We start from the raw sequence: 11,724 nt of genomic DNA on the forward strand, positions 1-11,724 counted from the left end.
GGGGGCTGGAGCGAGCGGGGCCAGAGCAACCAGAGGTCCTGAGTTCAATTCCCAGCAGCCACATGATGGCTCACGGCCATCTGTACAGCTGCAGTGTACTTATACACATAAAATAAATAAATAAATCTTTAATATATATATATAATACACATATATATTTTATATATTTTTTTCAAGACTTCAAGGCCAATCTGGACTACATAGTAAGACCCTATCTCAAAAATAAGAAAAATCTTAAAATCTAGTGACTGTATGTATTTTTTTTTTTTTAGATAGGTAGCTCAGGCTGGCCCAGAATTCACACTGTAGCTGAGGATGACCTTAAACTCCTGATCATTCTGCCTCTACTTCTCAAGAACTTGGATTCTCAAGTTCTCAGAACATGGGCCACCACACCCATGTTCTGTGTACTGTGTATTCTTTCTCAATGAGTTCACTGCCTCATTGTCCCAGGAGACAATATACCACAACCATTGCTGGGCTGATGGCTCCCACCTGGAGTGACCCCTGTGGGGAATGAAATGCTTGCTACATTTTTTCTGCCCAACACTTTACCCATCCCATTAGAATGGTTGATAACAAGCAATTTTGTAGTCCTTAGGGACTTCTGAAAAACTACTTTACTGGCCACCTTCAATGTGGGTAAATACTCCATTTTCAGTGTGTTTCATTTTTTTTGCCATTGTTGCTCCCGCACACCCTTCCTGAGGACCGGGGGCCCTAATGGGCTCTGGAGGTTTCCCCAGGAACGGTTGCTTTTTCATGACTCCTGTGAAAGTGGACCGTGCACCACAGCTCAGACTTCCATCCTAATGCAGCAGACTAGAAACTTTCCCTAAAGTCCCTTCAGCCTGTGCTCCGCCAAGGAGAGAGGTTCTGAGAGAAGGCATGTCTGGGAGCATCAAAAACAAACGACTCAAAGTCAAACTGGGGGTCCAAGCTGGTGGACTAGTTCTGCTCAAGATAGCTTTCTCTCTGTGTTCTGCTTTCTCTGGAGCTCTCCAGACAGCTCTCTCTATATATATCAGCATCCCATGATCCAGGACTTTGATTCTTAGCAGACAGCAAACACATTTTTTTTTTTTCTTTTTTGAGACAGGGTTTCTCTGTGTAGTCCTGGCTGTCCTGGAACTCACTCTGTAGACCAGGCTGGCCTTGAACTCAGAAATCCACCTGCTTCTGCCTCCCAAGTGCTGGAATTAAAGGTGTGCAGCACTTTTTTTTTTAAATGGCAGAAGAATTCAGAGATCTGCCTGCCTCTGTTAAGCACAGAAATGACCATTTCTCCCAAGCCTAGGCCTAAACACGCTCTGTCCAGGCCAACCCTGAACTCAGGAATCTGCTTGCCCTTGTAAGCATAAACAAAAACCTTAGCTGGGTGGGATCTCCCACGATCCCTAAATCTTTCTATCTCTTTCTGACAAGTTGGTTCACAGGGGCGATTTCCAGAGAAAGCCAAACACAGAGAAAGGAGTCTAGAAAGCTGTCTCCAACAGAACCTAATCCGTCAGCTTGGACCCACGATTTGACTTAGGGCCCTTTGTTTTCACTGCTCCCAGATTCTCCTTCTCTCAGAACCCCCTCTCCAAGCCAAGGCTAGTCCTTGACCGGTGGTGCTCAGTGACTGGGAGAGGGTAGGTAAACATAATGGGCAAGTTTAGTTTGGAACGGATTTCACTTAGGGTGTCATAATACCCCTCTTCCCATGTAAGATAGAGCTGGGCAAAGGAATGAGGATTTGGTAAATAAAAATCAAATTCAAAAAGCAGAGAGATAGATGTTAAGGTTTTAAAACAAGCAGTAACTAAGAAAGATGACAAGATGCACACAAGGCTTTTTACAAGATTTTTTTGAGTTTAAACAGAAGATTAATCCATTGTTCCCTAAAGAAGGGTCATTGAGCCCTGACCCTTGGTGAAAGTTTGGTAAAGGCCTTCGCACGTGGATACAAACCCACAGAGTGAGGAAATGCCTGGGCATGCTTTTTCCTTGCACAGCACAGTTAAGCCAGCCTTAGGGACGGAGGCGGTTGGTGATCTGCCCCACACCAGCCCTGCCTCCAGCCCCGCCTCAGGCCCTGCCTCCGGCCCTGCCTCGGTGGAATCTGCTTGCTCCAATTTGATTAGTTTGGGGGGAACTACGCCTTCACCAACAGCCCCCTTGATGCTGAAGGCTAATCTTGCTACTTCTGAAAGTGGAAATGAATTGGAAGTCCCCACCCCCACCCGATCTCGGCAGTGCTTTAGATTCAGAAGAGGAGGTCTCTAACTATCATAATGAGAAGTGGCCTCCTCTCTTGACACTCTTCAGCACTACCAGACATCACGGGACTGGCAGCAGGTAGCAAAGGCTTGCCTCTCAGGACAGTTTTTGTTGTGGAAAATGAAGTACGAGGTCAGAAAAGAATTGTTTGGGGAGTCGACATATCAGGTATTGACTGGAAAAGGGACATTTTTGGACCCTAAGGCACAATTAAGAATATAAAAAGAAACTTTGGTTATCTCAAACCTTGCTATACTTACTGCCTGGAGGAAGTTACCCTCTTCCGGCTCACAAACCTTGGCTTCGGTAGACATCTGCTAGAGCAGAGAAGAGCCTTATGCTGATTCTGTGGCTTGTCTAATGAATGCAGTCACAAAAAAAATAATTCCTAATGAAGAGGTGGCAAGTGTGTTGTTGAGACAATTAGCTTGCAGGAAAACCAGTGAAACCTGCAGAGACCTGCTTGGACCTGCAAGGTGTTTTGGAACTGTTACAGATTTTGTCCGCCTCTATGCTGACTTTACACCCCTGCAAGGTCTTGCAATGGCGGCCGCTTCCCAGGGGCTTTCCCATTTCAAAAGGGGGACCTAAAAATAAACATCCAGCTGGGCAGTGGTGGCATATGTGTTTAACCCCAGCACTTGGGAGATAGAGGCAGGCAGATTTCTAAGTTTGAGGCCAGCCTGGTCTACAGAGTGAGTTCCAGGACAGCCAGGGCTATCCAGAGAAACCCTGCCTCGAAAAAACAAAAGAAAAAAAGAAAGATCCAAGCTCTGGCCTTTGTTTCAGCTGTGAACAGCCTGGGCAAAGCAGAAACGTGGACCAGTGCAGAGTGCTATGGACCAAGAAGATGCTGCCCCTCCAGCTGTGTTGTGCCTACACTGCCAGAAAGGTTATCTTTGGCAGAGAGAATGTAGATCTGAATTTCATAAAAATAACATGCCACTCCCCCACTAAAGGGAATTGTCCTCAGCCGGAAACTTTCAGAGGGCCCAGCCCCAGGTCCCTCAAATAATGGGGCCAGCATGAATCCTTTTGCTCCAATGAACCAAGGATGTCAGTGGACTCCCGATGTCAGGCCACCCCAGGCAGTACCTCAGTCATATTAACTCCTGATTCTCCACCAGTGACCATGCCCACGGGGGTACATGGTCCATCACCCACAGGCACAGTGGCAGAAGCTCTATCTCCCTACAAGGGATACATGTAATTCCAAGGGTTATTGATTCTGACTCTACAAGAGAAATAAAATCATGTTGCAGCTGCCCACAAAATCAGTATGGATTCACGCAGGACTGCGGGATGCTCCAATGTTGTTGCCATTATGTGTGTGTTAGGAGTCAGTCGTACAAACTCGGGTTCAAGGAATCTAGTGTTTTGGGTGGACGTAAAATAGAAAAACAGGCTTTTTAAAAAGGAGATAACAACGAATGGACATGTTATCAAAGGCCTTTTGGATGTGGGAGCAGATGTCTCTTTCGTAACCAGCAAAGACTGGCCTGCAATTTGGCCCCCTACATCCTCTCCCTCCACCCTCGAAGGTGTGGGACAAGCCTCCAGTGCTGCTCAAAGCCCAGCCATTTTGAATTGGGAGGAGGATCAAGGAAACAGAGAAACTTTCCAGCCTTAAGTGATACCTCCCTCCCTTTACACTACCTCCCTTTACACTACCGGGTCAGTCAAATGGGAGCTTTTCCTACTGAGTCCTTCCGATCCTGTCCTGCAGCAGATGCTAAAAGATGGGCTTTGATCCTCATAGAGGCCCTGGCAAAAGGCAACAGGGTGTGCTCATGCCCACTGAGCCACAACAAAGGAAAGCTAGGGGAGGACCCAGGTCCCTACCCTCTCCCCAGCAGAAAGGCTTTTCTCCTCTTGTTCTACTTTCCAGGGTTTACAAGAGGGTGGCACAACCTGTCTCTCACCAAGCTGCGGTGACACGCAGCCATGGGGACACAGATTCTGGGGGAAATGGGACCTGCTCAGCACAGCCATTCGAGCAGCAGCTGGAGAAGTGGCTGGAGCAGGCAGGGGCAGAGCAGGCCCCGTCCCACCCCTAGGCAGACACAGATGACAGCTGTGAGGCTGCCAGGCAGAGAACGGAGGACGGGATCTTGCTGCTGTCCACTTGGAACTCAGCTCATCCAAAACTTAAAAATTTCATGCTTCCTTTTGTCTAAAATTGATTTAAATGCTTGTTCTTCCCTTGTAACAGGAACACCTGAAACAATGTTCTTTGCCTTTTAACCCAAAATTGTTTAAAAATTCTTTTGAGCTTCAGAAAATCATATTGGATGTGGAAAAAACCCCAACAACTTATAATGGTAACAGGAAAGTGATTTATCTTTTTTAAATTTAAACTTTTTTTTTTTAATAAGCTTAAAGGACTCCACTCAAATCTACCTCCCACAGGTCAAATTGATTATGTTAATAACCATTACTCAATCCTTTATTAAGAAAATAACAGTATCTACTTGAGCCAGTTCCTTTTTTCGTGGACAAGCTGTTTCTGCCTAGCACAGATACATTATTAACTCGGTATTGTCTTCCTTCAGCACGTGAAATAAATCCCAGCTCTTCCCTCTGCTTTCCTTAATGCAACACAGGGGACTTCCCACTTAGAGGATTTCTCCCAGGACCAAGATTCCCTTAACAGCCTTGCCTCTTTTCCAGGCCTATGACAACAGACTACTGCTAAACTGCTAAGCTGTCACAGGCTTCACATGTACATTGCTCCCTCTCTCCACCCTGTAGTGACTATTCCACAGGTCTGTTGCTATGAGGAAAGGCGATCGTGATCAGTCATCAAGAGCAACACGGACGGAGATCCCCGACTCTCCTGATGGAGTGGAGGAAGTCCTGGAAATTCAGTTGTCTGCAGCTGGCTGGCCAGGAGAGACCCACACTGCGTGTGGCATCTGAAGAGACAGCCAGAGCTTGGCTTACTCTGGGCTGGTTCTCACCCATGATGCCATATTTTCTCTGGGGAGATTGCACTTCTCAGCCAGCTTTGTCTATAGAGGCTTTGCATAGGGCTCCCTTGGCCCTCAAGAGATCTAAAAGTTGTGTTGCAGCCTCGATATTAGGAATCACAGCCTTAATAGGTGTGATTTCTAGTTTTACTTTATCCACTACATCTTTGGTTAAAGAGATTCATACAGCACATCATGTAGATCAGTTATCCAAAAATGTGTTGATAGCATTCATGATCCAGGAGACGATTGACGGGGGACTTCAGGACAGGCTTAATGCTTTAGAGGAAGCGGTTCTATTTATGGCAAATCAAACTCAAAATATTAAGATCAGGTTCTCAGCACAACGCCATTCATTCACTGTTCTGTTGGGGTTTGTTGCAATCCCCTTGGAATATAACACCTCTGAACATGACTGGCTTCAAGTTCAGTCTCACTTAAAGGGACTTTGGATATGGATTCCCTACATCATAGGATCATGGAAATTAGTAACTCCAGAATGGGTACACGTCTACTGAGGAAATGTCTGCGGCTTTTGCCCTTACTGTGCAAGAGCACATAGCCTCCTCTTCCTGGGTGACTTTGCTGGTAAATGGAGGAGTCAAAGTTGGTTTATTCATACTGGGTTTGTTTCTCCTTCTAGTTGGCATCAAGCAAGTCAAGTGCTCATGGTCAACATTTGCACCCTCAAATTAAAAACAAAAGAGGGGGAGATGTTGGGTTTGGCATGGCCTTGGTGGGGGTGGAATGACATGGTTCCTGCTCCTGGGACAGGGCCAGCAGGTGTGGTCCTCCATGAGTGTTAATGGTTTTTGTGGGCATAAGGCTTGTTTGTATAATAATGTACATAATTTTACATTCCTTCTCTCTGTTAAGGTCAGCGATTCCATGATAGTCAGAGGCAGCAGGAGTCCCGGAAGCAAAGGTGTGGCTAATGTCTTAGCAAAATGGTAAACTCTGGAGCCTTCAGGAGAGCCCTTAAGGCTGTGGAAAAGAATACTCACAGGGCAGTGGTGGCACACACCTTTAATCCCAGCACTTGGGAGGCAGAGGCGGGTGGACTTCTGAGTTAAGGCCAGCCTGCTCTACAGAGTGAGTTCAGGACAGCCAGGGCCACACAGAGAAACCCTGTCTCCGGGGGAAAAAAAAAAAAAAAAAGAACTCTGAAAACATAAGTTCAAAAGTATATAATTTTTCAGCTATGCAAAATATAATGATGCACTATGAATTATGACAGGCTTCATGAATCTAAAGGGACAGAAGCAATTGTGCTGTGAGCCAACATGTCAGAAAGATATTAAGGACGGAAATAAAGAGATTTAGGGGTAGTGATTACTCGCAGGAGATCCCACCCAGCTGAGGTTTTTGTTTATGCTTACAAGGGCAGGCAGATTCCTGAGTTAAGGGTTGGCCTGGACAGAGCATGGTTAGGCCTAGGCTTGGTAGAGATGATAATTTCTATGCAACGTTAAAAATGTGCTTGCTGTCTGCTAAGAATCAAGAGGCTGGGTCAGGGGATGCTGATTCACAGGATAATCAAATGACTGGATGGATATGTAAAATAAAAGACCGGACTTAGGATCTGTAAGAGAAGAACTATCCAGAGAATTTTTTAGAATAGCAAGAGAGAACTGCCGGAACTGTCTCAAGCAGGAGAGAGAGAGAGAGAGAGGGAGAGAGAGAGAGAGAGAGAGAGAGAAAGAGGGGGGGGGGAGAGAAGGAGGGAGAGAGACCTGTCTGGAGATCTCCAGAGGAAGCAGGACACAGAGAGAGAGCAAGCTGGAAAGCTGTCTCCAGCAGAGCCTAGTCCACCAGCTTGGACCCACACTTTGACTTTGAGTCTTTTGTTTTCGATGCTCCCAGACATGCCTTCTCTCAGAATCCCCTCTCCAAGCCTAGGCTGGTCCCTTGGCAGTGCCCCACTCAGAGCCCAGCCCCAGCCTCCCTTTCCCATCCTTGGCTTGTCCTCCACACCTGGTTTGAGCATGCTCAGCTTGCTGAGATTCATTTTCCAGGGTTTGCTGGTCACTGTGTCGTCATAGGGTGAGACATCCAACTCGTAGTCACCTAGAGAGAATTGGGAGTATGTGAATACAAAGGACAAGGACCTTCAAAGTGGAGCAGGGGCCCTGAACCTGCTGGGTGAGAGACTGCAATGCCTTGTACAGCAAAAGAAAAGATTCAGCCTCTTCTTACCCAGAGCTGTAAGCCATGCAGAGATGGGAATCAAGAATCCTGAAGATACAGGCTAGGTTGGATGAGCACATTTGATCCTAGTCTCCTGTGCCTGTGCATGCACACACGAATGCACACAGGTACATATGCATATGTCCCTCCTACAAGATTCACATTAGCTGGGCAGTAGTGGTGCATGCCTTTAATCCCAGCACTTGGGAGGCAGAGGCAGGCAGATTTCGGAGTTCAAGGCCAGCCTGGGCTACGGAGTGAATTCCAGGACAGCCAGGGCTACACAGAGAAACCCTGTCTCGCAATTCATTCACATTAGCTTAATAAGGAGAACTGAGCTAGGTGTGGTACTACATGGTCACCACAGTGCTCTGGGACAAGGTCAGCACATCTTTATGAATTAGAAGCCAGCCTGGTCTATATAGCAAGTTGCATGCCCACCAGAGCTTCACAGCAAGATGTTGTCTCAAAGAAAAGGGGTGGTTCTATAGGTGGACTATAAAAATCTACACTGATGCCAGAATTTCCGCTCCTAAGTATAGACATTGCCTGCGGGCCTACAGTCAAGCAAGGAAACACTTTCTCTTGCCATTAGCGAAGAGACAGAAAGGACTGTGTTCTAGGCTTAACAGCTGTCTATGGAGACACATGATATAGCACAAAAATGGAAGTGAGTGAGGCCAGGTACTGAGTTGGACCAAAAGGAGAAAAAAACAAGGAGAAAAGACACAGTGACCTTATAATCTACACATTTTTCCCAGTCAGCCTGTGGGACTACAGGCTCCTGACAGGAATGTAATTAGGTCATAGTGTGACAGGGGCCCAATAAATGTTAATTAATAAATCAAATAAATTATAATAAATCTAAATCAATCAGACTGGAAGAAAGAGGTGGGCTTGCTGGGTATCACCCAAGAAGCCTTTGTAAATGTATCTTGAGGACTGGAGGAACTTGGGTGATGTCATATAAACTGAAGAGGATGGGCTTTAAGAAAGGAAGACCTGGGAGCTCCTAAAGGGGAAGCAGGAGGTAGGAGAATTCTGAAGTGCCTCTGGGAAAGATCAAAAAAAAGAAGTGGTTAGACCGAGGAATGCAAAGCAGAAATGGTGGTAGCAGATGGTGAGATCACTTCCAGTGACTGCCAAGTCACCCAAGCCTGTGGGAGCATCACATCTCCCACTATCACCATGGTACTTCTGTCTTAGGGTTTTATTGCTGTGAAGAGATACCATGACCAAGGCAACTCTTAAATTGGGACAACATTCAGTTGGGGCTGGCCTACAGCTTCAGAAGTTCAGTCCATTGTCATCATGGCAGGAAGCACAGCAGCGTCCAGACAGGCATGGAGCTGAAGAAAGAGCTGAGTGTTGCATCTTGATCCAACTGCAGCTCTGAAAGGACTGACTCTTCCGCGCTGGGCGGAGCTGAAGCATAGATCCTAAAGCCCACCCCCACAGTGATTCACATCCTCCAACAAGGCCACACCTCCTAATAGTAGCCCCTCCCTTGGGCCAAGCATATTCAAACCACCACAATGTCCATGCGACCTGTGAGAAGAACACACATGCTCAGCCCATTGGTGTCAGGCTGGGCCATGTGACTTTAGTTTAGGCAAAAATGATGTCACTCACATAAGAGCAGAAGTTTTAAGAACCATTGCATGTTCTGATGCTCCTCGCTTCTCTCTACCAGTCTGGATCCTCCATGAAGACCAAAGGTAGAAGAAAGTCAATGGTTGGAAAGCTGGTGTCAGATGTGACACATGAGCAAGAAATACACTTTCCTTCTCTAAAGTCAGTGGTCTGGTGAGTATCGTGGGGATGGCTGGGGGTCCCAATGCTCGCCTAGCAAGGGCAAGGTCCTGGGTTAGATCCCTAGCTCCAGAAAAGTAGAAAAACTTCAATTAGGAGAAAAAGAAATCAAAAGCACTTAGTATTTGGAAATAGATTTCTATGGTAATAACATTTTTAAACTGTGTGGCTTGGCTTTGTGATTGGGCAGTGGGAGGTAAGGAGTTGTTACGTGGGGCTGAAGAACAACAGTCCCAGGCAGGGGCAAAACACTTGGTAACATTGTTACCTGCAACAGCTGGGAAGATGACACAAGAGGAAGAAGATGGATGAGCTTATACTTTGGGGGAGGAAGCTAAGACAAAGAAGTTTATTGCTATGTATGGATCGTTATTGGCTGTGACTGACAAGGTGCTGTAAGACTAATAGAAGCTCAGAAAAGACCTGTTCAGTTTGGCCTAAAGGTAGGGAACTAGCCACTTGGGAGGCTAAAGCAAAAGAACTGCCTAAGCCCAGGAGTTCTAGACCAACCTGGGCAACATAGTGCAATCTCATCTCCAATAACAACAAGAACAATAATAATTGAACCTTGGTTGAATAAAGTGCTCACAGTGCAAGTACAAGAATCTGAGCTTGGATTACCAGCACCACATTAAAAGCTGGGCTTGGAGGCCTTAACAGTGCTGTGGTATAGAGCCAGGCAGATCAGTGGGGTGTGTCTAGCCAAATCATCAAGATCCAGGTTTAGGAAGAGGCTCTTGTCTCAAAAAATAGAGTAGAGAGAGATAAAGGGAGATAATCTGGCATCAACCACTGGCCTCCAAACATACATACACTCACACTCATATACACACACACACACATGCACAACTGCTGGCCTCCAAACACATATCATATATATGTGTATATGTATGTATATATATATACATGTATACATATACATGTATATATGTATGTATATATACATAAATATATATATACATATACATATATATACACACTCATATGTACACACTCATTCACATCACATATACATACATACGCATCACACACACACACACACAAGACCACTGGCCTCTAAACATACACATGCACACTTACAGGATTAAGAGATGCAAGTTTCTCTCACATTCAGCCACAAACTATAAGACTGGAGAGGGCTCAGAGTTATAAGGTTGGTGACAACTCACCTGAGAAGAAGAACAAATCAAATCTTATGGGTACCCTGCCATTCACTGGGATTTCTCAATTAAAAGGGGTAAGCAGTAAATCCTGCCAGTTGGACAAATATATTCAGGGGGAAAACAAAAGAGATTAAAGCAATGATTCTCCCATGGAGGCCTGACAAGGGCATGAGACTTTTGTTTTGTTTTGTTTGGTTTGGTTTTTTTGAGAGACCATTTCTCTGTGTAGCTTTGGCTGTCCTGGAACTCATAATGTAGACCATGTTGACTTCGAACTGACTGAGATGCAATTGCTCTGACTCCAGAGTGCTGAGATTAAAGGCATATGCCATCACACCACCACATGGCTAAGGCAAGGAACTTTTTTCATTTTTTTCAAGACAGGGTTTCTCTGTATAGCCCTGGCTATCCTGGAACTCACTCTGTAGACCAGGCTGGCCTCGAACTCAGAAATCTGCCTGCCTCTGCCTCCCAAGTGCTGGGATTAAAGGCATGCACCACCACTGCCTGGCTTGGCAAGGAACTTTTAATTAGGTTTAGAAGGAGATACATATTTTAAATTACGGGAAAGGCTACTGGGCTCATAAGATGGCAGAAGTCAAAAATATAAAAAGCAATTATGTGTTGTTCAGCCAACTCATATTAGAAGAGACTATGAGACAAAATCTCCAACATTCTTCAGGCAGGAAGCAGGTTGAGAATATTACTCAGTCCCCGAGGAGCCTGCAGTCTCTAGTGCCCATTTTAACCATGGCCAAAGAGAATAATAGAAAAGCAAGAACTTGGCAGGAGCAGGGCCAAAAGCCCTAGAGAACAATGGTCCGGCAAGTCCACGGCTAGCCAGGGGACTACTCCTCATCCTAGGGAAGAGGCCTTTCAACATCAGCTGTGAGTCCGCATGCCTCCCATTCATCCCTTTCTTCAAGAGTTGTTTGTGTCTCCATTCTGTTCCTTACCACGGGCACGGAAGGCAGGTGACTTGTTTCAATTTACTGGCTTCTAGGTCAAGAGGAGCCAGATTCAGACCTACAGAGAAAATTCCATGAGCCTGGACTATGCCCGTGTTCTCCACACTCAAGGGTTGAGGGCAGGAGGATCACACATCTGAAATCCACCTGAGCTTGACCCTCGGGCAAAAACTTAAATGTGTCCAAGTGCCAGAGATGGTGTCAGATCCCTAGAGCTGGAGTTACAGTCGTGTGTTTCCTCCTGGGTGCTGGGAATTGAACCCAGGTCCTCCAGAAAAGTAGCCAGTGCTCTTAACTGCTGAGCCAACTCTTCTTCTCCAACACAACACCCCCCCCCGCCCCCTCCCCCCACACACTTTTTTT

At 46.0% G+C, this 11,724-nt stretch overlaps 1 protein-coding gene across 1 annotated transcript in view; it reads right to left on the reverse strand.

Annotated features, from left to right (window-relative positions):
• Positions 1 to 11,724, reverse strand: part of Gfra3 (GDNF family receptor alpha 3) — a 30,975-nt gene that overhangs the window by 7,471 nt on the left and 11,780 nt on the right. The window contains exon 3 of the mRNA XM_031366281.1: positions 7,206 to 7,298. Within this exon, the coding sequence (XP_031222141.1) occupies positions 7,206 to 7,298 (93 nt within the window). The remainder of the gene's footprint in view (positions 1 to 7,205; positions 7,299 to 11,724) is intronic.

This window comes from Mastomys coucha, unplaced genomic scaffold (genome assembly GCF_008632895.1).
Source record: "Mastomys coucha isolate ucsf_1 unplaced genomic scaffold, UCSF_Mcou_1 pScaffold13, whole genome shotgun sequence".
Lineage (NCBI taxonomy): Eukaryota > Metazoa > Chordata > Mammalia > Rodentia > Muridae > Mastomys > Mastomys coucha.